A 27,127-nucleotide genomic window follows, 5' to 3' on the forward strand; every position below is an offset into this window, starting at 1 on the left:
GTGGAGTGACGGCGGGAGACAGATTTGTGGAGACGTGAATGGCTTGCAGGTGTTTTTCTTCTTCTTTTTTTACAGATAGAGAGATGGATTGAGTGGGAGATGTGGACCCGTGACCCCCACCCCACTCCCCCACACTGTCATTATGTTTTATGGCAGAAGAAGTGTTTGTGAGATGGAAGCGAGGCGCTGTGAGGACGGGGCCATGTGAGAGAGGGTTTTACACGGCGAGTACGTGCAGCAGGAGCGCTGTCTGAACACATGTCCGCTCACAACCAACACGTCTAAAAGAGGAGTGTGAGAGGAAGAGGGAGCGCGCTCAAGTAGTGCTCAAGGAAAACAAACAGCAGTGAGTGCAGGGTGAGTGGAGGTGAAGGGGTCAGATAAAGACAGGGCACACAGGCTGTGCGTCGAAGAAACACTTTCATACACAGAGGTAAATTTGCAAAAAGATTTTAATCGGCGTTGTTTTAATCATTCTTGGATCAATTTACAGTTTTTTTCTTGTCATTCTCGTCAAAGGTAAACACACGTCTCTTGTGGTCGTCTTCAACATCGGTAAATGCTTTGCGCCCGCGTCCCAAAAAACCCCGTAACGTAAACTAACATTACAGAAGAGCACATTCTCTCAGACACACTTGCATATTCAGATCCTACAAACGACTCCGTTAACGGGTACGAAATTTCTAAATGCCACATACTCTGAAAAGCGCGGACAAACACATTCTACATACACACGCACGCAAATGTGCACACATATTTTTTTTCTCTCTCGCTCGCCCCCTCACTCACACATACACACACGCGCACACACACACGCAGGAAAAGCAGGCAGATAAAGCCACACGCTCACACACGCCTGTGCACACACACGCACGCACATTCCATAACCGGCATGTATTATAAATATACATTACAACGCAGACTCCTTTGTTTTGCAAGTGCAGCTCTAAAGGAATGCTGCCCGTCTATTAAACACGTGTCTGTAAATCACAGCTGGCTTATGACATGTCCTCTGTTACATGAGAGTGTACATCCCCGCCTATTAGTCAGAACCAATAACCCTCTCCTCTTTTAGTCTTTAGGCTGAATTACATCGGCCTTTTTATCTACACAAGCAAAATGCTGCAGTAAAAATCTCACTGTTTAAAAAAACAATAAAAAAACGGCACATAGCTTATTGAGCAAAGGCCTACAAACGCACACTAATAAATTAGGTAGATAAATAATAGACTTTAATGTTAAAATAAATACATTTGAAAAGTAAATAACTTAAAAAAGCACAACATTGTAACTTTGATTAATGCCAGCCTACGTTGTCCTTTATAACAATATAAAAAAGTGAACTTTATTTGCACATTCACACGTGTTGTGTTTTTTTTTGTGTTTGTTTTGTGGGTTTTTTTGTAACAAAATGGCGGCAGCGTTTCTTTGAGACTCAAAAGCACAAGTTCTCCTCAGGCACCTGCCGCACTCTGGCGACTGTATGGGGTCGTTTCCATGGTGACTTGTGACTGCTGTAATGGGCGTCAGCACTGATTGGCCAGGAACCTCTGAAGTGGAAAAGGACTTGATAGGGGTTGTCTGGGATTAAAAGGGAACTTGCTGCTGTGAGAGTCTTTTTTTTTTTAAATTGCAAATGAGTGTTGTTCTGAACGACTCCGCTGCGAGGAGAAAGGTTTGACATCCCCGGAAAAAACCTGCGCCGAGCGCTGAAGGTAAATGCATCGGAACAAAAAAACCACACATCTACCATGTCTAAGTGCCGTCAAATTACTAGTCCTGGGTCTGTATTTTTCTCAGGTTGTTACTGTGTGAAGGCAGGAAATGCAGACAAAAGGACTAGTTCTAAGAGGGCACTCGCAATCTTCTAAGAAACGCCGGCTTTACGTCGGTGCCTATCACAAAGCCGGGGGTATTTTTGATGTCTGGAGAAAATGGATTCTTGAAAGGCCCGTGGATATCCTCAAAAAAAGTCTTTCCCTTTTCTTAAGAAACACCTCGGGCTCTTATTACCAGCAGCTCCTTTACACCAGCGTGAAAACATTCCTCAATGTCCAGGGCAGCAGCGGCAGTTCTCATCACTGCCTGATCACATAAATAACCTGAACAGCACAGGTAAGATCAGTGCAGCTGCAGAGTCCTGCTCACTTTACTACATTTAAGTTTATCCATCGGCATACTTCGTCCTAAAATCCACTGCAAAGTCCTCGTTTGTCTCCGTCAAAGTTACAAAATCTTTTATTAATTCCTCAGGTGATTTAATATCCATGCTACAAGAAGAAGAAGTGTAGTCTACATCCAACTCATCACAAGTCCACAGGCGTGATAGCAGCACAGAAGTCTCTGAATTGGGGTTCTGTCTCCAACACACCTGCATGAAAAGCTGTGGTACTCATATGCTAATGATGCCCAACAAAGTACACAGGTGTGAATATGACAGCAAAAAGGCCTCTCCTTTTTTTTAAAGTTAACTTGAGTTCAAGGATGTTTTTTTTTTCTGTGTTGTCTGGATTGGGGTTCTTTTTCACCTCCGCTTGACCCTCTGTGTCTGTGTTTCCCGCCGACTCTCACATCAACAGCTTGGTGGATACAAAGCCCTTTGGACAAGGCGGTCCAGCTATGCGTGAAGTGTCACGTCCGGTGACAGTTCGCTAGGACAAGAGCACGGCGGACACGAGCAGCATCGCCACGGTGAGAAGAAGGCGGTCGCGTGATGGGCTGCTGCCGCTGACGCTTTTCTCCAGCTTGGGAACTTCGGGGTTAAATTCATCTGGAGCGAAAGACACAGAAAAGAGCAGAAAGTGAGAGAGAGAGCGTGCCAGACAGGAGGAAATGAACCATTACTACATTATTAATTCATCAATCTAAAAGCAATGTGTGATGCATGCAAATTGTGCTTTAACATATGCAGAGAAAGAGACATGATGCAATTATCAACAAACCACCAATTATCATCAGCGCGGCTACATATGGCCGTTCCCCCTGTGGGATGGAAAATTAAAAACACTTTTGTTTCTGATCTGTTTCTTTTCCTCCACGTATTCCTCTTTTCGCACTAATGATGTTTTTATCCTCGAGGGATTTCAATCAAACCAAATTACTATGTCCTCGCCATTGATTAGACACAACAGAACATTAGCTGGAGGGAAGAGACAGAGAAAGAGCCGGGTGAACACATTTTGTAATATTCGCTAAAAAGTGGATTACACCGAGTCATTATGCTCCGTCTAGACTTAATGTTTCCCATTACATTCAGGGGGTTATTATTACATCCTAAAATAAAGCAAAAGGCAGTTATCTCGCTCACACATACATCACGACTTAAAGAAGAACCTGAGCAAGCTGCACTGAGATGTAAGAAAAACATCTAAGTGCAGAAAAAGCCGCAATTTCAGACATAAAAAGAGAGATCTATGGAGGGATAATGGAGGAGTTTAAAGCCGAGATGTGACTCTGATGTTACATTGTATCATTATGGAAATGATTGGCTTGAACAGCTGAAAAGGAAACTACAGAGAAGGAAAATACTTGTTTTGAAATCATGTGTTTGTCCACTTAAATCCCATTACGTTTACTTTACTATGCTGCCACCTCGTCTTCCATCAATCAAGCTGGCTTTAACTGGAAATTAAACACGTCTTCAAAACGCTGTTAAAGCCTTGTGTGGAGCTGGCTCAATATAAAGGAGACAGTAGGTGGTTACAAGTAAAAACATGGAGGTGATAAGAGATAACAGTCAGAGACGACGACGACATGACAGCTGATGTCTGATGAATGTTCAGAATTTTGTTTTTGCTGTCTGAACCATCCGACCGCTCTGGTTTGTCTGGGTTGTGGGTGACGCTTGTCCGTGTCAGAGTTGTTTTAATGGAACAGGCGACTGTCTGCGGCGATGACATGCGACACTGTCACTCACACCTGGTGAGCTCAACAGGAAAACAGGCAGGACATGCAGGAAGGAGGATTTAAACCAAAGGTGGTAAGTGAGATAACCAACTCCTTATGAGGGCTAAAAGTTTCTATAAGGATTTATATTGCTGTGAACAATAGACTGTATAATTAGCTGTGAACCCACTTCTTAGTGTTTCCAATCATTGCTATCCTTTTAAAGTTAAAGTTAGCTTACGGTAGCATCCACAGGTAAAAGCCAAACGTTTACAATGTCCCGTTGTGGTTAATCCTTTTCACCATCTATGATAATGAACATGTCAGGTACACGTTAGAACACATGGAGATCAATAAAAGACAACTAAGGATATTTTTTAGAATCAGAACGGTTAAAACAGTGAGGAAAACAGCACTGCGGCATATTCTAAATAGGAGACATAGCGGCTTGGACCTAGAAACAGTTTAATGTGGAGGTGTGACGTCACCACTTTGCCATGACGTCACCACGTTGCCAAGCTGTCATTCCGATCGAGACTGGCCCACAGACACGTGTCTTACATCTTTAAGGCTAGGTCCAGCCCACGAGGTTCAGCTGAACCGCAAACAAAACTTTTGGGTTCGCAAACAAAACTTTGGGGTCCGCAAACGAAACTTTTGGGCTCACAAACAAAACTTTGGGGTCCGCAAACGAAACTTTTGGGCTCACAAACGAAACTTTTGGGTCCGCAAACGAAACTCTGGGGTTCGCAAACAAAAATTTTGGGCCCGCAAACAAAACTTTGGGGTTCGCAAACAAAAATTTTGGGTCCGCAAACGAAACTTTGGGGTTCGCAAACAAAAATTTTGGGTCCGCAAACGAAACTTTTGGGTTCGCAAACAAAACTTTGGGGTCCGCAAACGAAACTTTGGGGTTCGCAAACAAAACTTTTGGGTCCGCAAACAAAACTTTTGGGCTCACAAACGAAACTTTTGGGTTCGCAAACAAAACTTTTGGGCTCACAAACGAAACTTTTGGGTCCGCAAACAAAACTTTGGGGTCACAAACGAAACTTTTGGGTTCGCAAACAAAACTTTTGGGCTCACAAACGAAACTTTTGGGTTCGCAAACAAAACTTTTGGGCTCACAAACGAAACTTTTGGGTCCGCAAACGAAACTTTGAGGTCCGCAAACAAAACTTTTGGGTTCGCAAACAAAACTTTTGGGCTCACAAACGAAACTTTTGGGTCCGCAAACGAAACTTTGGGGTCCGCAAACAAAACTTTTGGGTCCGCAAACGCAACTTTGGGGTTCGCAAACTAAACTTTTGGGTTCGCAAACAAAACTTTGGGGTTCACAAACGAAACTTTTGGGTCCGCAAACGAAACTTTGGGGTCCGCAAACAAAACTTTTGGGTCCGCAAACGAAACTTTGGGGTTCGCAAACTAAACTTTTGGGTTCGCAAACAAAACTTTGGGGTTCACAAACGAAACTTTTGGGTTCGCAAACAAAACTTTGGGGTTCACAAATAAAACAAAGGTATTTTATTTGCAATAAAACTTTTTTTGATTCAAACCTATTCTTGCATCATATAGACAAAATGAACTCCATAGCCTTCCCACCATCAGGTTTGTCTCTCCAAAAAGTTTCATCAGAGAGTTTCCTGGAGTAAAAAAGAAGAAGAAGAAGAAGAAGAGAGCTCTCCTTTACCTTTATATAAGCTAGTACATGCATGTGAACAGATTCATTTTCACACTCTTGTTTGTGGGTGCCAGCAGCTTGGACAATCACTAAGCTGCACAATATGCACCTCTTCAAAACCTTGTGCTATTTAGGGAGGCCGCCCTTGAAAGATAAATGTGGGGGACGTCTGGCGCCTCGGGCCATAACAAGCTATCAAAGGTCCGCAGTAGGACACCGAACATCACAGGGCAATTGTGGGATACAGCAATCAATTTCCCAGCACACAATCTGGTTCAGTCTTGTCTGTTTGGGGTGTAACAACACAAGAGTGCGCAGGCTAGCTCTCCTGTCCACGGTGAACCGCCCAAGGCATTTACAGTGAGGAAAGAAACATCAGCTCGAGACTGTCGATGAGTGGGAAAAGGTTGTCAGGTCTGATATATCCTTGTGCCAACTGCGCTGCAGCCATGGAAGGGTCGCAGTGATGCGTAAAGAACACAAGGCGATGGACCCATCATGTATGGTTACAGCTGTATGGGTTAGTGGGGGAGGTGTAATAGAGTAGAGGGCATTCAGTCTATTAATACCTGTAGATTGATTCCTTATTGCCCGAGCATGCCTCAACATTGTTGCACCTTTACACAGTATGGCTGAGGGAATGGGTACCATGAGAAGCTAACACTCTTGGCAACAGTGAAAGACTCGTCCTGGAACAGCTTGAGAAATATTGGGGTGGAATGACCATCAGCTATAAATAAAACCACAACAAAGTGTCCAAAGAAAGAGTCATCTACTCATCAACCTCGGGCAGCTACAAAGCACTTCTGTCTTTGTGCCCTCACAGCTAACCCTTGACAATGTTAGCTTTAGCACTGATTGGCTACTAGCTGGCTGCACGGGGGTGCAGTGGTTTGTGCTGTTGCCTCACAGCTAGAAGGTTCCTAGTTTGAACCCTGGTTTGGATGAAGTGGACCTTTCTGCGTAGAGTTTGCATGTTCTACCCGTGCATGCGCGGGTTCACTCCGGGTACTGCGGCTTCCTCCCACAGTCCAAAGACATGCTCATGTGGTGTGAATTTCAGTGTGAAAGGTTGTCTGTCCATGTGTCAGCCCTGTGACTGACTGGCAGTCCAGGATGTACCACAACTCTTGCCCAATGACAGCTGGGACAGGCTCCAGCCCCTCGCGACCCTGAACAGGATAAGCGGTATAGATGATGGATAGATGGATGGATTAAAACTAGCTTGGATTAGCTACATTCACCAATTTAAGTCATGCTAATGGATACAATTTCCATTTTTTAGAGTAGCAGTCGACGAATCAAAACTCTGTTGGAGAAACTTACAATGGGGATGACACCTTCCTTCATAACTACCGAGCTACATCCATTAAAAACAAGCTCTCTTTATGTCTTTGATTGCTGCTAAAACCCTACATTTGATTGCTCCTATTGTAGCCTCTGTCGATTGAAAATATTGTTAGTTAAATAGATACATTACTTGCTCCTGATTGATTAGAACAAAACCAAACCAAGTGATTTTGTGAACATGGACACAATGAAGTAAAACCGATCATGGTTCAGCCTAATTCTTGGGCGCGGAGGCAACTTGTCTGCGATTAAGCTGCTACTATTAGCCCCAAAATGGTCATACGTGTCGGAGTGTACAGACAGCACATGCTGGATGAACAGGTTTGCTTTACTTGGTGCAAAACAACCATAATTTATGTATTTACGATTGTAAGAAAGATCTGCTCAAAAAATGCCACTCAGAGAAGTTAAATCAAGGGTGACAGAGCCTATTGATTTGTCCTGAAATGGTCTGTATACGGTTGTATTTTCTGGTCCAACACCTCATTTATGTCTCAGCCTTCAGCCCTCTACTGCTGCTGCAGACACTCGAGGAAAGGGTAAGGGCCGAGTGTGTCACAGACGGAAGAATCGCAGAAGCTTTGCTGCAGGAAGCTATAAAGTTATGATTAATTCAAGCAATAAGCAGCGGGACTGATGCTGAATTCTTGAAGCACATTTGTGGCAAGAGACCATTTGCTATAAAATCATCCACCATGACGGATCGCTGCTATTCATAATAAACATCCAGGTTGCTAGCGGCAACAAGCAGAACAGAGGTGTGGTGCAGGGGGTTTAGAAGTCAAATCCTACAATCCTACTTTCAGCTGCAACGTGCGTATTTTAATTAACATACTGTTCATGATTGATGCGGCTAATGAAGTGTTAGCTTGAGGGGAAATTGAGTGGAGAGGGCAAATGGTGACAAATTGGCTTTTCCTTTGCATAAAATTCACCACTGCAATTGATTATTTTCTCTGGTACATTTATACACACACACGTGTTGTATAGTCCACTTTACTGTTGCTGTGTTTATGTCTCTGTCTGTCCCTCTCTCTCTCTCCTTCTGTCTCTCCCTCTATCCCACTTTGTCTGCTCATTCCATCCAGCCGATGCAGATGGCTGTCCACCAATATGTCTGGTTCTGCTCGAGGTTTCTGCCTGTTCTTGAAGAGGAATTTGTTTTCTCTGCATGTTTCTACGAGAATGTGGAGCTTTTAATCAATTTAAGGAATACCTATAGTTTTGCATTCAGACCCGACAGCTTTGGTCCAGACTTTTGGACTTAACTCTGAATGTCTGGTCAGTTTGGACAAGTGAGAACACGCATTCAAATTCTGGTGCGGACCAAACCACCAAACTATGGTCTGCAGAAAAAACGGGACTCGGTCCATTCCCAAATGAACCACGGTCCAGTTCGATTCAGGTGAGAACCAATGACTGTATATAAAGATGGAAGCCAAAATAGACCCCATGACGGGCGCTGGCATCTTGCGCCGTTGACGTCATTTGGAGCCAGAGCTGCGCAGTAGAGATTGGGCAGGTGGACCCACCGTAGCTTCTACTGCGAACCAAAACACACACTTAAATTCTCGAAAAAAACAACAGAAAGGATTGCGCACGTCGGTGTGTTTAACAGCAGAACAGCTTCTTGTGTTTGCTGAAGCAGACGTTCACAGTAATGGAAACTTCATTGACTGTTCTGATAGCTCCGTCTCCTCCTGCCGTTCCTCCTCTACTCTGCTAATCCGGAACAGATCGGCTGCAGGAGCCGCATTTGTCAACAGAGCTGTCAATCATCCTTTTTACAGCATCAAATAACTCATTAGAATTAAACTTGTCAGAAAAATGAACACTTGGGTGTAAATCAGCATGATAAGAACTAACTATAATGACAGAAACCATGGTATTTAGTATGTATTTTGATTTTATAGTTTGACGCATGTCCCATCTGGTAACAGGGAGGAGGCGGGCTTTATGACCTATACTGCAGCCAGTCAGCAGGGGGCGCTCGAAATGTTTTGGCTTCACTTTTAGGGAGCTGTCACGTCATCCATCATTTTATACAGACTATAGTGAGAACTTAATTGTAGGACCTAATACAGGAAGCAAAAAACAGTGAATTGTGGGCGGATGACGGATGTTGACACTGGCAGAAGACAGCTGGGTAACCAGGCAGCAAGATGAGTACAGAATATGGAGGTATTCAAACTGTTCAGTGAAAAAGTAAAGCAGAATGGAATTGATCAAACTCCGAATTAAAAAAAGTCGGCTATTCTCTCTCTTCTTGCTCTCTCTCTCCGTTTACTTCAAGGACTTTTTCCCACGTGGAAATTCTGACCAATCAGAAAACAGAGTTTACTCCTGCATCTAAACTTTTGGTCCGCTGGTGAAGCTGCCGTGTGAACACAAACCAAAATCAAGGCAAAAGGGAACATTGTGACAAGTTGGTCTTTGATTTGGATCAAGCAGACTTTAGGTGTGAACGCTCCCTTAACGTTCCACATTACCGAAAGTGTGTCAGGCGCTCTGGTGTGGTCTTGCCTCTGTCTCTGAGCTTCAAAGTCTCTAGCCCCGTTACTCTCTGGTCTTGGTAATGACTTTGTCTTCACTCAGGTGGTCTTAACTACAACACTAGTTATAACTTGGTCCTCATTTTTGTAGTTTATTTGAAGTAATTACTTAGAGTTGGACACATGTTCTAATGGAGCATAAAAGATAAGCGCATACAAGACTTGGATGACGAGGCAGGTGGTAAACAAGCATCTTACTGCTCATGTCCTTGCCTTGTCTGCCACCATGTTTCCACATCTCAGCCATGGATACAGTCTCGCTCTTACCCACAGAAATGACTGCTGAAACTACAAGCGGTGAGAAAACGAGAGTTATCCTTAAGACACCGCGTTAAAAAAGGAAAGTGTGACGTAGGAGCAAGAGCTAATAATACTGTTACAAGGATGACAACGAGCCCGAACATAAGTGGAGCGAGAGGCAGAGATGTGTTGATGCAGAGCCAGTCTGTGGGCCGGTCTGGTCCTCAGGGTGAGTCAGGGAGTGGGTGTCCAGCGGTCAGATGTGCCATCAGGGCTACGGGTTTGTTTCAAAGTGTGTGTGTGTGTGTGTTTGAGAGCGCATGAATGTGCGTGTCCCAAATTTGTTATCCTTTCAAATGTATTCAGCAAAATGCATCACAACGCCCGAGGCTATGAGTTTTTATGATTCCCTGCCAGTTTGTGTTTTTTATATTAAATTGTACGTAAGCTGGAGCCGGAGTTACTGCTGAGCAATTCGCCCACCACTGAGCTTTTCTTTCTTCCTCTGCCCCCCTTTTTTTCTGCCCCCACTCCGGTTTTATCTCTCTCTCTCTTTACCTTATCTGTCCCTCTTTCTGTCAGACTCTCTCCTGCTGCATCCTCTCTGCCTTTTATCTCTCCCCCTCTTCCCCGCCTCCCCCTCTCACCCCATCCGTCTCTCCATTCTCTCTATCCCTCCAAATCTCTCTGAAGGTACTCGTCGCTGATGGCTGAAGAGCTCTCTTCGCTCTGTCTCCTCTGGTCTCAGTTTCCATCTCAGGCAGGTCACACTCTCTTAGCCCTCGTCACAGGCTGCCCACAGCTCGCAGACACACAAGCATGCTAAATGATTCCCGGCAAGAGGCCTTTTGTTTGAGGCGAGGATGGAGGGAGAAAGAGAGAGAGAAAAATGGAGGGTTTATGTAACCGCTCAGCTGCACAATTGACTCGCTGGCTAACATGCTTTCTCTTTAGGTAAACATGGACCTTTCATTCCTTACAAGACCTCTGCTGACCTTGGGGATTTTTGCACGAGAGGAAAGACGGTTTTACCTGTGTGTGCGTGTGTGTGTGTATAGTAGGAGGTATAGATATTGTATATCGTGTTTTTAAAGCATTAAAGGATCATAATTGTTTAATTTTTGGCCACATTGAGACAACACTGTTTCCCCTTTAGTTTTACAGCTTCGGGTAATGTTGCAACAGTTACAGAGGAGTCTGATGGGGGAACACAAGCTGTTAGAAACAGGTTTGAAATTAAGGCAAACAGTAAAATTATTGCACAAACTGTCTGTTTATCATATTCATCATCGTTTCCAGAACATTATCCTTGTTTGGCCACTTATCTGAATAATCTAGAGCTCTTATTAACTCGGTATTAGCGACTTATCCCGATTCTTATAACCCAAACGCACTGAGAAGTCTTTAACTTGTCATGAAACAAACTAAATTTAATACTGACCCCAAAGCCAGCAAACCGCACCATCAGCCTGAAGATTAAGTTTAACTATATCCTTATACAGTACTTCCTGCCTGTTACCGCTGTTGTCAGATTCTGACAAATATTTACAGCACGCAGACTGAAAGAGTCTTTGTTTACATCTCCTCTGGAACAGTTTCACAGTCAGGAGCATGTTAGAAAGTTAAAAGGAAGCAGGACTACTTTTTTGTGTTAGAGAACACCACACACCCACTGGATTTGTCTGGCGTTGACAACAGGGGTGGCCAAAAACTACACAAACAATAAAGTTCCTCACAGTGACTGAAACTGGACTTTTGTTGCCAAGCAACCCAAACATTCTCCTGCACTCTGTAGGAGTGTCCCAATCCAGGAGCTGCAGTCTTCCAAGGATGTATTTGAAGGCCGGTTGCGTTACAGCGGCGCGTCGAAGGCTGTCCCAAAGGCTCCTTCAGATGCGGCCGACAAATGCGTCCTCCTTTTTTCCGGGCCGCGAAGGATCCATCAGGTGCATCCTTCGTGGACCAACGTATCCTGAGATTCATCGCGCGCCAATTCAAACTGGACGGGTAACAGGAGCGTCATTTGGGAAAAGCATTTGGGAAAGCAAGAGTAAGGGCGGGAACAGCTGGTGACGCAAACAGGAAATCCCCCGTAGACCAGACTGTCTCATTTCAGTTCGGCTTTAAACGTCTACGCAGGCTATGAATGAGTCATCCTCCATGGGCCGCCTCCTTCGAAGGCTGCAGCTCCTGGATTGGGACACAGCTTGTGTCTACAGGTTACAACAGATCAGCTGTTTTTATCATGTACATTGATCTGTTTTAATTCATCATCAACCAGTGAAATAAGAGTCGGCTGTGTGATTCAGAGGCACCAGCTTAATCAATGTAGACACACACGGTCTGAGTATTCTGAACACCTGGCTGAGGCGGAGTGATACACAGAGTGAACAGTCCCTGTGATGTTGTTCTCTATATCAGCACTCATGGAATGCCTCTTGTCCAATCAGATTACTTGGTCAGAACTAACTGTTGTTTATGGTTGTATATTTGTAATGCTGAATCCGTCCGATACTCGTGTTCCTGTTTTTTAGAGCTCCTCATCGTGTTCAGTATCTTTCATGTAAGGCGACATGAGGCCAGGCATTGCTGTGGCGCTAAAAACTGGCTTAGTTTCCTGTCATGACTGAATTAATGTCACTAAGGAAACATTTAATTTGATAACGACACTGACAAATGAGCTGCAGAATGAGGTCAGAATCTGGGCCAGTATCATTTCAGCGCATTGTTTCAGCGCTTCCATTTTCCTTTGGTGTGTAGAAAGTTAACACAACCGATATGATGACTCAAACTCTGAAAACAGACAATAAGAAGGATCAGAATAAAGTTGTTCATCGTCCTACCCAAATTGCACAACCCTCAAGAGAACACAACAAAGGTTTTACTCATCAACCAGCTTTAGTTCGGGGATTTCCTTTTGCCAACCATAGATTTAAAGAAAACTAACAAATGGTTGGTTCCCTTCCACAATGATTGCTACACAAATCAAGCTCCGCAGCCGCAGCCAAATATTGACCAGCATCTGGCAACTGGCTGCCGTTCTCTTTCAGCAGCTCCGAGTCACTCACCGATGTTGTGTATTTTCAGGTTTGGCCTGACTGTGTAGTCGGGAGGAGTCTGACTGGAGTCATCGTCTGCCTGGGAAACTGAGAAACACACCATGTAAACACACAAAGATAGAGAGAAGGAGAGGAGAGGGAGGAAGAAAGAGAAGGAGAGAAACAAAGAGGGAGAGAAACGCCAGATTAAAACAACAACTCAGCAGCAACGGCTAAATTTTATACAGATACAGTAAAACATGGTCAAGAAAGCAGCAAACTTTCATGCTCCAAACTGAAACCCAAACTTCCTGTCTTCACTTAAAATCCTACATGGATAAACTCCTCTAAATGGAATGCACTTTTACACTACATGTCTCATTCACCCATTCACACACACATTCATACCGTGATGCCAAAGGCTACTATGCAACATGCAGCTGTGTCTCAATTCAGGAGCTGCAGCCTTCGAAGGACGCGCCGCCATTCATATCCTGCGTAGACGTTTTAAACGTCTTGTTTGAGTTGGCGCACATTCCATTTCAGGATATGTTAGGCAGTGCACCTTATGCATCCTTCATGGCGCGGCAAAAAGAGGGTGCATTTGTTGGCCGCATCTGAAGGAGCCTTTGAATTGGGACAGCCTTCGACGCAGCCTTCAAATACGCCCTTCGAAGGATGCAGCTCCTGGATTGGGACACATTGCATGTCCAATCCGGATTTCACTACATTCAGAGCAAATTAGGGTTCGGTGTCGTGCCCAAGGACACTTTGACATGTAGACTGCAGCAGTTGGTGATCGAACTGCCAACTTTCCGATAGGGAGACAACCAACTCTTAAAACAGCCACTTCGCCTTATTTTATGTCTTTACATTTTAATGTATTGTATTTTCTGTATTATATGTGGTGCACTTTGAGCTTACAGTGCCTTGTTACTGAAACCTGTTAATATATGCGAATAAAGTCCAAAATAACCGAGAAGCCAGACTTCCATGTGATTAAAAGCATTTGGAGCCGGTGGACAGAAATCATTTTCACATTTTCTGCTCGTCTAGACACAGAATTACATCCCGTCTGCGTCGCCAAATTACCGACAAATGAAGGATGTGTGGGTTTGAAAATATGCATCTCTGTGTGTATTTTTAGCTCTCCTTTTTTGCTAAATATGTGCATCTGTAATTCTGATGCATAGATCAGAGGATGCAAAAGCATTCACAGAGACGCTGGTAACAATCAATTTGCAGATGTAAATCATATTGCGATGAATGTGTTCTTTGTAATCTGCGAGTCCTTTAAGTTAAGGTGGGAGGATAAAAACGGTGTGGAGGCAGGGGGGAGTCAACAGCGCTCTGATAGCAAGCTGTGAAAATGACCTTGCTGAGTAAAGGTTGGGGATTGTAAACGGACGAAATGCACCGATGCACACATGCCCATTCATCCACACACACACACACACACACGTAAACACACACACGTAAAAAAAAAAAGCTATACGGCTGACATATGACCATGTGCAGAAACACACACGCACGGTCAAACTCCTGCATGTGGAAGCTAACGCAGGCATGGTAGACACATCAATAGATTAGCCGTGACACCGGGACGGGGGTGGGGGGTGTTAAGGTGATGTGTACACAGGGGCTGACACTGGCCTGAGTGTGGGATGTATTAGTGCTGACAAGGTTAGAGGAGAGAGGGGGGGGAGGCTTTCAGCGCTGGGCTGCCTGATCAAAGGCCTGCAGGGGAGAGAGCAGGGTAAAAATAACACACACACTACACGGAGCAGCAGGCATCAGAAGAGAGCCGGGGAAAGAGGAGGAGAAGAGGGAGACAGAGGGGGAGAGAGAGCCGCATCCTGCAGTTTTTTTCCTTTTACTTTTTTTGTGCAGTTTCACGAGAGCACGTCATTCACAGAGAGAGAGAGATTGAGCATTACTGTAATAGCACTGAGACAGAGAAGAGACGCCATCATCAAAACCACGCAGGCTGCAAAGCCTCTTTTCTAAAACAAGACCGTCAGATCTTAAGTTTTCCTGCCTCTGCGTCTCTCCAGCTCTTTGTTTGTGTGTTTGGGAGATACAAAGAGATCCGAGTGGAGAGGAAAAGTGGAGATGAAGTGACACAGAAAGATGAAATGAGTGGGAGAGAGTTGCAGGGTCTCACCGGTGGAGCAGCAGACGTAGACTCGCAGTCTCAGGCAGCTGTGGCCGTGGTGGTGGGTGGGCGTGGCTGAAAGATAGCAAACACACACACAACATGTCAACCTTGTGCCCTCTGCAGGCCACAACACCCTCACAAGCCAGCTTCTGAGCAGTCGCCTGTCCTCGGCTGAACTTCCAGAATCTATTAGCAGCACCCACACGCTTGTCAATACGAGTGGGTGACAGCAGCTGAGGAGAAGATATTCAAATATTGGATGTGAAGCGTCCTTAGGCTGTTTACTGGCCCGACTCACAGATATAGTAGTACTCCTGGCCCACGTTGAACTCGTAGCCCAGCGAGAAGGCGCTGTAACGCTGGAACTTCTCGGAGAACTTGATGGGAGCGTGCGGCGCGTGGGGCCGGTTGCACTCCCAGCGCTTGAAGCCGAGCTGGGGGTCGCAAGTGCGGTAGCCGTGGTAGCTGACCATGTAGAGGATGTACTGCTCGGCCACGGTGCGCTCCAGCGTCCCCCGCTGGCTGATGTTGTAGTGCGGGCAGTAGATGTCCAGGTAATCGTTGACGCTGACCTGCACCGTGAAGCCCTCCCTCCGTAACCTGAATTAAAGAGAGGAGAGAGAGAAAGGACAGACAGAGATGTGGATAAGAAAGGCTGCAAATAACTGATTGTTTTCTTTAAATGTTAAAAGGCATGGTTTGACATTTGGAGCCTTGTAAGGATGCAGAAAATCCCTTCTTAAAGGGCTAGTTCGCCAATATTGCAGCCTCAGTTCTATCATGCTATTATGGGGAGCTAATGCCATTAAGGTAGAAAAAATGCAATTCACTCCAGGTTCTCTTGCTGGGCTGTTCCTTTCAGAGGGAGGGGTGCAATGCACGCTGGGTGTTGTAGGAATGAAGAATGGGAGAAACCACGAGCTGTTTGAACAACTTTCTCCACAGCTACGGCGCCAATTTCAAATATTATTGCTTCTATCGAATACAGAGAACACCAGCTTTGACTGACGGTGGCTTTTTCCAGGGGCGAATTTCTCCTTTAAAGCCAGAAAACTACCTCTAACAAAACTGCAACTTGCCCTTTAAACACTTTACAAACAAAATAAAACACATTAAAAAGTGATTTAAAAGAAGCTAGAAGGTGAATTTGTGTACCTTTAGACAGATCCTTGCTAACCGTTTCCAGGCTTCATGCTAGGTTAGGCTATCCTATCCTAGGGCTGTAGCTTTTTATTCAATGGACAGATATAAAGATTGTCTCGGCAAGACAACAAATTAGCTTCTGTTAAGTAAGTGTTTTTTAACTACTTAAAAGTGAAATCAAATATTTAAATCTTGTAAAATACGTTTCTGTCCGTTTTAGCAACAAATGTAACTTAAAAGCGACAGAAAGAGGCCACAGATTGACAGACGTGTTCTCCCTACATTAACACTATCGTTTCAAGAGAGAAACTATTACACCTTCCTCGCCCCTCTGCATATAAAAAACACACTTTCCCTCTAAACGCCCCGTGGTGAGAGCTAAACACGCTGCTGAGAATGATAATCTGCACTCCTGTCTCTCCCCCGGAGCCGGCTGCGGGCCGGGTCACTGAGGCGGAAGCAGTTCCTGTCAGCCGCAATGTATTGCTCCGGCCGCGGGGGAACCGGCCTGCACGCGGCACACATGATGGGCCGAGCTCCCATGGAAACCACCGCTGATGGACGAGCTGCTAAGGAAGGCCACTTCGAGGTTGAGCGCGTGTGTGTGACGTACATGACGGTTACACTCCTCATTTTGCATTCTGCTGCCACGCTGTGATCTTAGCTGTTTATAATACTAAGTATACTTATTATGTAAATGACACAATCTGTAATTAGACAAAGTAGGAGTGATTAGAAGGGCTCCTGCAGGTGAGCTGATGAGATGGGAATTGTACTTGGCTGCAGTGACGTGTAACAAGCACTATGTTTGAGCTGTAATTACTTATTTGGACCACTAGGGGGAGCTATTGCGCTTCATTATGTTTGACAAAGCAACCCTCCTCTCTCTCTTTTCTCTGCTTCTCTTCTTTTTCTCCTGGATGTCTCCTCGTTCTTACACATTTTCTGCTACACATACAAAGAAGCACACGCTCGCACTGTGTATACATTGTGCAAACGCACACATACTCACAGCTTTAGACACGCTCACACAAACATGCGCACACGTGCATACGTTACTAGGTCAGGCCTCCAGAGAGATTATTATTCAATTACAAAATGTGGATCAGAAATGTCACAGCACCTCTCTCCCTCTCCCTCTCGCCTTTTCTGTCTCGCCATCTTCTTTTCCTGCCTCTGCTCCTTTTTCTGGATCCTCTCCTCCTTTTCATCTCCCACCCCCTTCTCCTCGTTTACACACCCACGCTCAGGCAGATGAATATCAATTCTCTTAACCGGTGTTTCTTTTTGGCCCATCAATCTTATCTGTGCTTTCTATCCCCGCCTCTCAGATGTGAGATGACAGACTTTTGTCTCGCAGTGTTGCAGGAAAGAGACAACACAGCTCTGCTTCAAAGGGACTATATTTAGAGAGGGGAGGGGGGAGAAGTTTGAGATGGGGGGTAGAGAGGTACAATGGGTGTGGGATGGAGAGAATGGTAAGTAGATAGACCTAAGATGAAAGAAGGAGGAAGAGGCTGTGCTGAATATGAAAACACGCGATGAGGAGAATCCCGGACGCGAGCGGCGTGTAAGAAGTGGGAGAGTGATGCAGTCATTGAGAAATAGGTGAGAGGATGTCGGCGTGAGAGAGGAGCTGGATGCAAGGAAGCAAAGGCAGGATGAGGTGTGTGTCTGCACGTGTGTGTGTGTGTTTGAGCACTCAATAGTATTTTTGGATAAAAGGCTGCTGGGTACAACTGACACAGTACAGCTTTAAATGCAGCTAACTCATGAGTGATGTGTTTGTTCTTCTTGTTCTGGCTGAAGAGACAAAAAAATATGCGTGTGAGGCTGAAATGAACAATCACAACTTATTTGGTGCACGAGGCTTGACTCTACAATCGGGGGAGGAAAGTAGGGCTGCAGTGATAACTTTGATTGTCATTACTTGATCAAGAAATGATTAACTAGTTCATACAATGTCAGAAGTAAAAATAACCATTGTAATCTCACAGAGCCAAAGATATTAACTTGAAATTGCTATTAAAATAGCAGCAAATACTTAAATTTAAACAGCAAATTTGGGATATTTTTTAGCACTTTTGTTTATTAAATATCTCACATAAATACCAGTAATCATTTGTATTACTCTTTTGATTATCACTTGGTTATAGGAGTATTAGGGCCATGTTTAAGAAAGAAAAGAACTGAGAATACGAGAATAAAGTCATAATTTTAGGCTATGGTCAGCCTGTATCTTATTTTGAAGGGTCGTATCAGAAGAGCAGCCAGCCTCCTGCGCATAAATGACTAAAATCAAGACTCATTTTCAAATAAAATCATTTTTTCAAGTCCTGTTACGTGTGACAATGTGGTGCTGATGTGCCAAAACTATTTGGTATTTGTGAAGCCTATACTAAAGTATTGTCATGTAAAGCTGTGTAATGTGCTTGAACATTACTCGCTAAGAGATGTCACATGTTCAATAGATATAGCTCCGGCTAAAGTTGTATTACGCCTCCTGTGCGATCATTTACAAGATGCTCACTGAAGTTATACTTCACACTTTCTTCATTTTATCGCAGGCGGCTCGCTGCTCTTCAGATATTCCCCTTCATAATGACATAGGCTAACAATAGCCTAAAATTCCGACTTTAATCTCATAACATTACAACTTTTTTATTGTAATATTACAACTTTCTTCTATTCTGACTTTCTTCTCATAAGATTACCACTTTTTTCTCGTCATCTTATGACTTTTTTCTCGTAATATTATTATTTTTTTCTCGTATTATTACGACATTCTACGACAACTTTATTCTCTCAAGATTCTGACTTTTTTCTCGTAATTTTACGACTTTGTCCTTGTAATATAACAACTTTTTTCCCGTAATATTTTGACCTTTTCTCATAATATTACAACTTCGTCCTTGTAATGTAACTTTTTTCTCGTAATATTACGACTTTTTTCTCGTCATCTTACGACTTTATTCTCGTATTAATACGACATTCTCCTCTTACAACTTTATTCTCAAGATTCTGACTTTCTTCGTGTAATATTACGACTTTGTCCTTGTAATACAACGACTTTTTTGTCATAATATGACAACTTTTTTCTCGTAATATTACGACTTTGTCCTTGTAATATAACAATTTTTTTTCTCGTAATATTACGACTATTTTCTCATTATTACGACATTCTTCTCTTTTGACTCTTTGTCCTTGTAATATAACAACTTTTTTTATCGTAATATTACGACTTTTTTCTCGTCATCTTACGACTTTATTCTTGTAACATTAAGATTTTTTTCTTGTATTACTACGACATTCTCCTCTTACAACTTTATTCTCATAAGATTCTGACTTTTTTCTCGTAATATTACAACTTTGTCCTTGTAATATAACGACTTTTTTGTCATATTATTACGACTTTTTTCTCATAATATTACAACTTTGTACTTGTAATATAACAACTTTTTTCTTGTAATATTACGACTTTTTTCTCGTATTACTACGACATTCTCCTCTTACAACTTTATTCTCATAAGATTACAACTTTTTCTCATTATTACGACATTCTTCTCTTTTGACTCTTTGTCCTTGTAATATAACAACTTTTTTCTCGTAATATTACGACTGTTTTTTCTCGTCATCTTACGACTTTATTCTTGTAATAATATGATTTTTTTCTCGTATTACTACGACATTCTCCTGTTACAACTTTATTCTCATAAGATTCTGACTTTTTTCTCGTAATATTACAACTTTGTACTTGTAATATAACTCATATTCTCATAAGATTACAACTTTTTCTCATTATTATGACATTCTTCTCTTTTGACTCTTTGTCCTTGTAATATAACAACTTTTTTCTCATAATATTACAACTTTTTTCTCGTAATATTACGACTTTATACTAGAATAATCAGAAATGTATTCTTGTAATCTCTGATTTTTTTCCCTTTCAAGTGTGGCCCTAATTGGCTGCTACAATTATTTTCATTTATGGTTATTCTGATATTTTTCACAATTCATTCTTTGATATTTCAGTGAGTGAAATGTGAAAAAAAGCTTTTTACAATTTCAAAACCAAAACACAAAAGATTAAAAACTCAAAACTTGGGAGTCGAGACTGAAGATGCTGCAAAGTCCTAATGCCCAAAATTGAGAGCCCAAAATGACATCTTAAAATGGCTATTTCTTTTGGTCCAACCAGCAGGCCGGACGCCAAAGACTCTTCCTTTACCTTTATGCGTGACAAAGAAAGGCAGCAAATCGTCACATTTAAAAAGCTGTAACCAGCAGATGTTTGACAGAAACGACTGATCGATTATCAAAATAGTTTGCTATGCATTTTCTTTCGTTCGACTAATCAATTACAGCTCAAGTAGCTGCACAACAGGAAGAACTATTTGATCCAAACATACAGTCAGCAATAGAATAAAGAGGAGAAGAAGGGAAGAGGAGGATGAAGATGAGAAGGTGGTGCAGAGGAGAAAAACAGGAGACTAAAAGGGTGGAGCGAGAAGAAGAGGCTGGCTGGGCGAGAGGAGTCCCTCTAGGTGCTCTCTGTTATATAAGCAGAACACTTAGTGGCACAAGACAGAAAGGTTGCAGGGCAGAGAGGGATGGAGGGAGGAGCGGAGAGGAGGAGCGAGGAGGGGAGAAACAGAGGAGGAAGAAGGGGTGAGAGGAGATCTAATAAGTTAGGGTGGAGGGAGGGAGGAGAATGCACTGAATGATGAAGAGAAAAGGCAGGGAAAGGGACACCGAGGTCCAGACAGAGACATAGTGCTCCCCGGGGACGAACATATATGTGGTAAAAGTGCATAAAAAAGAGTGATGGCTCTCATTCTCCTGTTGTCTCTCTTTTCCTGCAGCCTGTTCCCTCGCTCCGACTCTCTTCCTCTCTTTCTGCTGTGCATTGTCTCTGGGCTGGTTTTGCTGTCTCATCATCATTTTCCTATGAGTGGGAGTGCGCGGCTAGTTAGTAAAGGCTGCACAGGCTGGTGAAGACTGCCAGGGGAGAGAGAGAGAGAGGGAGAGGAAGAGAGCGGAAGACTGAGACAAAGATAGCACCGCTGCACCTTTCACATCTGCGCTAAAAAGAGTCTTTGGAGAATACAGCCGGTATCAATAAATAACAGCAGTGAGCTAGCGCTGCAGCGAAACACTTAAAAACATACAGTGGACGGAAACGGAGCCTCAGAAAATCTATACTCCTGTGGTGAACAATAAACAAGGGAAACATCATAAAGAATAATCTGTGAGTAATAGAAATAAAGAGAAATATGGAACATTATCCGGAAATGTTTTCCACATGAGCGATGTCAATCAATTTTTTCTTTGCTTCACCGCGCATCAAGCTAAAACAAACCCACATCCTCTGTCGTTTTTCTGTATAATAATTCTGCCAAAATGCATCAAAGTGAAAGAAGCAGAAGCACTGCTGCCTTTCAAGGAAAATAACACCAGTGCAATTGTATTTGTTTTTTTATTCTACTGACATGAATGGAAATGAAAAGTCTAAACCCACCACGGTTTTTCTTCTCAGACTGAAGTTAGTGCTGTTTGTTCTGCTGCCCTACTTTACCGCCACAGGCTCCGACTGTTTTCAGAAATCCATTAGAAACAGCTGGAAGAGACAAGTTGTTGCTTTTGACAAACGTAGTCCAACCTCGCTGTAAATAAGACAGTAATGGCTCCTGACTGTGAAAAAAAAAATTCCCTCTTCATAGGTATTAAAGTTGATCCGGACTGTAGAGAATAAAATCACAGTGGTATTATCCTTTGCAAATGGACTTGTCACATAACTGTTAAGAGACTCACTTTGATGGAATAAAATCAGAGTAAAAGCACACTGCTTTCATTTCTCACTGAGAGAAGTTTCAAACCTCTCCTTATTTCAGATTCTCAGTAATTCAGTTTTCCTACTGAAAAAATCTAAGATTTGTTCTTTAACTTATGTGTGCTTTAATATCTACAAAATAACAATGTACAGAGCATTTCTGTGGCAAAAACAGCACAGTGGAGTCAATTCAAATCAAGGAAGGGATAATGCACGACAAGGTGTCCATTATCAGAAATTAATGGACGACGTGGAGGCCAGAACCGTACTCTGCGCCAACTGTTTTTACAGCTTATGTGTTACAGGCGTCATGCTATGGTGTTCAGAGGTACTGAAGGACACACGCAGTGTTCAATGACAAAAGTTTTTACCCTTAAATTCTCAGTTTCAGCTGCATTCAAGTCATCAAAGTTGTCATATTCTCCAAAAAGCTACAATACGGTATGGTACGATACAATATTTGCAATAAGATGTAAGCTTGTTAACAGCAGCTTTGACTGCGTCCCTCTTGCTTTGGTTACTAACTTTAGATTCAGGCTGATACGTAGCCAGCATGTTAATTAAGAACTGTGAACAGACAGTTTTGCAGGGACTAATTCATACGTGTTCGATTGACCCTATTCACACGGCAGCCATTTCTCTCTGACAGGCCCAAATGCTAAATGCCGTACCGCTGTGTTCCTGGTTGTAAGTTGAATAAATAATGTGAAACCTTCAAACTGCTATCATGTCCTAGCTTCAAGATAAATCTGCAACTAAAAGGACAATGAACACTGAATATCCCAATATATTAACACATTTAATATCATATTAGCTACTTTCAGACAACCGCTAACCGATGTTAGCATCCTGTCACTTTCTCGCTAATATTGCTTCTGGTTACGAAGTGTCTAAATGTTAATATTACCTTTTGATAGTGTTGCATGATACAAAAGGAAAGGCTGAAAACTCCTAGCTAACGGTAATGCTAGCTAGCTAACGTTAATGTTAGCTTAGAAGTGGTTGAATGCTTAGATTAGATGCGGCTCAATGTTCCTCCAGATTTTTACTCTCAATTGTCTTCATGGTTGCTCATCAAGTAGGAAGCGGTGTCAGATTCCCTACGTTCATATAGCTAATTAGCTTCCTGGAACACAGCAGTATTACATTATAACAGCATTTGAGCTTCCCATCCTGACCGTGATGTCAGAGAAAAATGACCGCTGTGTGAAAATGGTGAATTGTCAGGATTTAACTGACAGCCTGCAGCCAATCAGAATCGATTATTCTCCCAGACCATGGTATATTTTAGAGTAACAACTTTTGCTTCACGCTCTTGTTGCTGCAGAGCGATCTCACCACCTACAGGAAGTAATCTATGTCTCATTAATAGGACTAAGTTGTTCTTGTAGCGTCTGCCTTCATGTCATTAACGCTTTCAAAGATGGCTGCCATGACAAATTAGTTCATTACACTTTTTATTAAAGTAATTATGTAAGATCTTGTACTTGCTGCGTACCTCTACAGCGACTCTGTCTCGCTGTGTTTTCTCAGACTTCTAGAAGCTTCTCTCAGTAAAGATGAGGTCAGCATGTTCTCGTCATCGATGACCTTAAAAACACTCTCTCTGGAGTAATCACCATCAGCCTTATCAGGAGGATAAACTACCGGCGTGTGAAGCGGCGTGACTAAAATGCCATTCACCAATCATCTGTTTACTACCGACAGAATCCTCCGATCGAGTCCCCCGGCGGGGACACGCTGGGCTCGGCTGTTTTTCTCCGTACCTCAGCACCAAAACTCATTACTCGTGCGCGCAAAAGACAACCATCACACATGCAAGTTCGCACACAAACACACACACAAAGCACAATATCTCCTGTGAGTCACCCCTGATTGAGTTAACGCCGCAATTAACGGCCCGCTTTACAACGTTTCGATCCAAAATGGAGGATTGGGAAAGAAACAAGTGCTGAGCCAGTTTGTGGGAAGAGGCAAACGCTGCAACTCTCCTCTGTCGCTATTAGACCTGGGGGAGTCATCCAGGAGTTTCATCCACAACCTCTGTCGACTCCGGCTGCAGAGAAAGTGAAGAGAATTACCGTTTCATATTTACTATTTGGCCTTCAACCTGCTTCAAGCACTCAGAAAATCTCTGCCACATTTCTTTCTTTCCTTTGGTGAAATTCAGGGAAGCCTTGCGATTACATTTTTTTATATTTTCAGTCATAAGCGATTTTCTTGTAAGCAGCAATGTCCACAATTACTTAAGTTTATATGTCTAATGAAGAAATAAGTCTGTACAGTTATTACCTTTTCTAATCTATCACGATGATTGCGGTTAATCAGTTCGAGCCAATCACAGGTCAGCGTTTCTGCACACTGACCAGACTCAAAGCTGGTGTTCTCTGTAATCAATAGAAGCAATGGTATTTGAAATTGGCGCCATAGCTGTGGAGAAAGTCATACAAACAGCTCGTGGTTTCGCCCATTCTACATTCCTACAACACCCAGCGTGCATTGCGCCCCTCCCTCTGAAAGGAACGGCCCAGCGAGAGACGTTTTACTGCAGGCAATGGCTCAGAGCGGTACAGAATCTGAAACACGGTGAGATATACCAGTGGATCGTCTAAAAAGTCTTCAGGTCTGCAGTCTACATTTCTAACCTGACGATTTTAAACACGACATCGGAGGCGGCGTCCTAGATTGAGGAAGTGTAATTTAGCGAGCTCCCTGGCCTCCGCCAGATGAGGTGTTTTACGTAGTCTGGTGGAAGTTTTCCAGGGCCCATTGGAGAAGCGGATAGCGTCCTCCAAAGGCACAGTGCCAAATTGTTTTGTTTACCTACCATAATTCACCATAATAGCATGATAGGACTGAGGTTGAAAACCGGCAAACTGGCCCTTTAAGACACGGCACATTTTTTTAATCTACCGTTTCCTTTGCAGCATCTGAACCAAACTTTTCCAGTCAGAGGCTGCTGGGAAAAGCAGAAATGCCAAAGCTTTCAAATGCATTAATCACTTCAGTAATTAAAACATTTGTGCTTCCGTGACATTTACTCCTCCTGTCTCCAACAATAGCGTGAAACAGCTTCATAAGTGCCACAAAAAAGTGCTGCATCGCTCCCGTAGCGTGAACACGCAGAAAGTTTAAGGATTCCAGCTTTTAAAGTGATATTTTATTGATCTCCAATAAGCAAAGTCTCTCAGCGGGCCGTCACAGTGCAGCCTCAGCTAAAGAGCAGCATCCAGCAGCTCGTGGGGAGGATTCTTGCCGACACAGGGGCTTACAAATGGATCTTTCACTTACAGGATGGTGGATCTCTCGTCTCCCCCAGCCTCGCTCCGGGCATGCTTGTTTTAACTATATGGGGGGCTTCAGGGACCCGTTCAGAGACGTAAAGTTAACGGAGGAAAATGCACCTACAGTATGTGAGGGGCATGCAGTGTCACATATTAAGGAGTGTTTTTCCGGCTGCACCCCTGGATTTACAGCCGGGCGGAGAGAGGGGATTATGCAGAGATGAGTCAGGATTCTAGTCTCAGCGGGAAGTTAAACAAAATCCACCCAAAAATTAAACACAAGCTGGGGGTTTGGGACCCTCGAAAGGGGTCACAAGATGATAAAAATGAAAGCAATTTAGCAAAAAGGGATTAACTAATGCATCCTTTTTGTCTTTAGAACATTAGGAAGTGGGGAGATATCTCCGTCACTACTTCTCACAGCGCAAGGGAACATTTTTAGATTACTTTGTCTGAAAAACAGACCCAAACCTGAATATCGATTTAAAGAAAATTGAAACATTTGCTGTTATTTGTCATTTTAGAATAAAAGCTCTTTGAGTTTTGAATCGTTGGTTTGGCAGAAGAAGAGATATAAAGACGGCACTTTGAGCTCCAGCAAATTGTGATGCGCATATTTTACAACTTTCTGACATTTTATAGATTAAACGAAGTAAGTAAAAAATAATCAGCAGATTAATTAAGCGTGACAATAATTGCTAATACAGCCACAATTACATCTACAACCACAGAACAGAACAGCTGCCTTTTCAAATTAATTACTCATTTAAATTTTTGTTCATTCATCAAAAACAATTTCCACTACATGATAAAAAAATACATGTGAAATAAGTTGTAGCTTTTTAAGCCTTGAAAAACTTTGTGATGTCACAAAGTGCAGCGTCTTAAACCTGGCGTTCACAGCAGCCTGCAGACTGAGCTGAGAAGCCAGGGGATTACTCCAACATACTTTTACCTACAAATGTGAAACTTCACCCACGTTTAGTCTGGACATCCAACATTGTAACCTTATATTTATGTCTTAAAATGTGAAACAGCATAACACCCCCTCTTTAAGAAGTCACAAACCTCCTGAAAAAACAACATTGGGAGACCCTAGCTTCCACAAAGGGCACTTTGTGCTTTTTGGCTCGCTGGGCTTCCTTATTTGAATTGTGACAGCGCAGGAAACCCAACTGATCACAATCAACATAATAACGCCATTTCCACAGCTCCAGCCTCTGATTAAATCACTTGCAAAGCATTATGGGTCGGCGCTGCCAGCTCGTTGAGAGGAAATATGAACTGGCATAAATTCCATTGATTAATCTATGTGGCTTAAGCTGCTCTTTACTTTCTAGACATCCACAGAGGAAGTTTAAATATCAAACAGAAATATGGATGACGCGGTTGAATATTAAACCGTGGCTCGGCTCCAACTCGACTCTTTGCATAAAATAAATGGAACAGAGGCCACTCGGCCTCTTTTTTTCTCTTTTATTGGAGTGAAATGTTTCCAAGGACCACTTGGGAAGGATTTTCAGGCTGTAATTGGCTTCTGTGCTTTGAGCTTTGCATTGGTGTGGTGACTCCACATTGGCAGCAGTATGGCTTTTAATCAAACCAGCTGAAACCCTCACTATGGTTTAATTTAATGGAGCTGGGATTTCAAGTTTTTCAAGTCTGTGATGTGTCAAAAATCATACATAAATGGCGGCCCACGTCTGCTTCTAACAGAACACAGAAAACCTTCCGAGGTATCACGAGGTGAAGTCTGACTGCAGCCACTTCCAGCCTTGAAAAGTCATCCATCCCGCTGAGCTGCCGGTGTGATTATATCCTGCGACAAGCAGCGATAACAAGGGTCCATCTCTCTCACGCCGAGGCTCTAATTGTACCTCGTACTAAAGGCTCGATCACACCCACGCCTGCTCTCCTGCTCACTTCTCATTTTCTGTCTCGCACCAAACCTCCTGCCACCGCTTCA

At 43.1% G+C, this 27,127-nt stretch overlaps 1 protein-coding gene across 1 annotated transcript in view; it reads right to left on the bottom strand.

Annotated features, from left to right (window-relative positions):
* Positions 1-434: 434 nt before the first annotated feature.
* Positions 435-27,127, bottom strand: part of efna3a (ephrin-A3a) — a 71,487-nt gene continuing 44,794 nt past the window's right edge. Inside the window, exons 2-5 of the mRNA XM_069681387.1 lie at positions 15,203-15,504; positions 14,911-14,976; positions 12,777-12,854; positions 435-2,770 (exon numbers count right to left, since the gene is read on the bottom strand). Of these exons, the coding sequence (XP_069537488.1) occupies positions 2,652-2,770; positions 12,777-12,854; positions 14,911-14,976; positions 15,203-15,504 (565 nt within the window). The 3' untranslated portion in view covers positions 435-2,651. The remainder of the gene's footprint in view (positions 2,771-12,776; positions 12,855-14,910; positions 14,977-15,202; positions 15,505-27,127) is intronic.

The sequence above is a fragment of the Semicossyphus pulcher genome, unplaced genomic scaffold, assembly GCF_022749685.1.
Source record: "Semicossyphus pulcher isolate SPU_LCO1_2020_fin unplaced genomic scaffold, fSemPul1.0.p SCAF_5, whole genome shotgun sequence".
Classification (NCBI taxonomy): domain Eukaryota; kingdom Metazoa; phylum Chordata; class Actinopteri; order Labriformes; family Labridae; genus Semicossyphus; species Semicossyphus pulcher.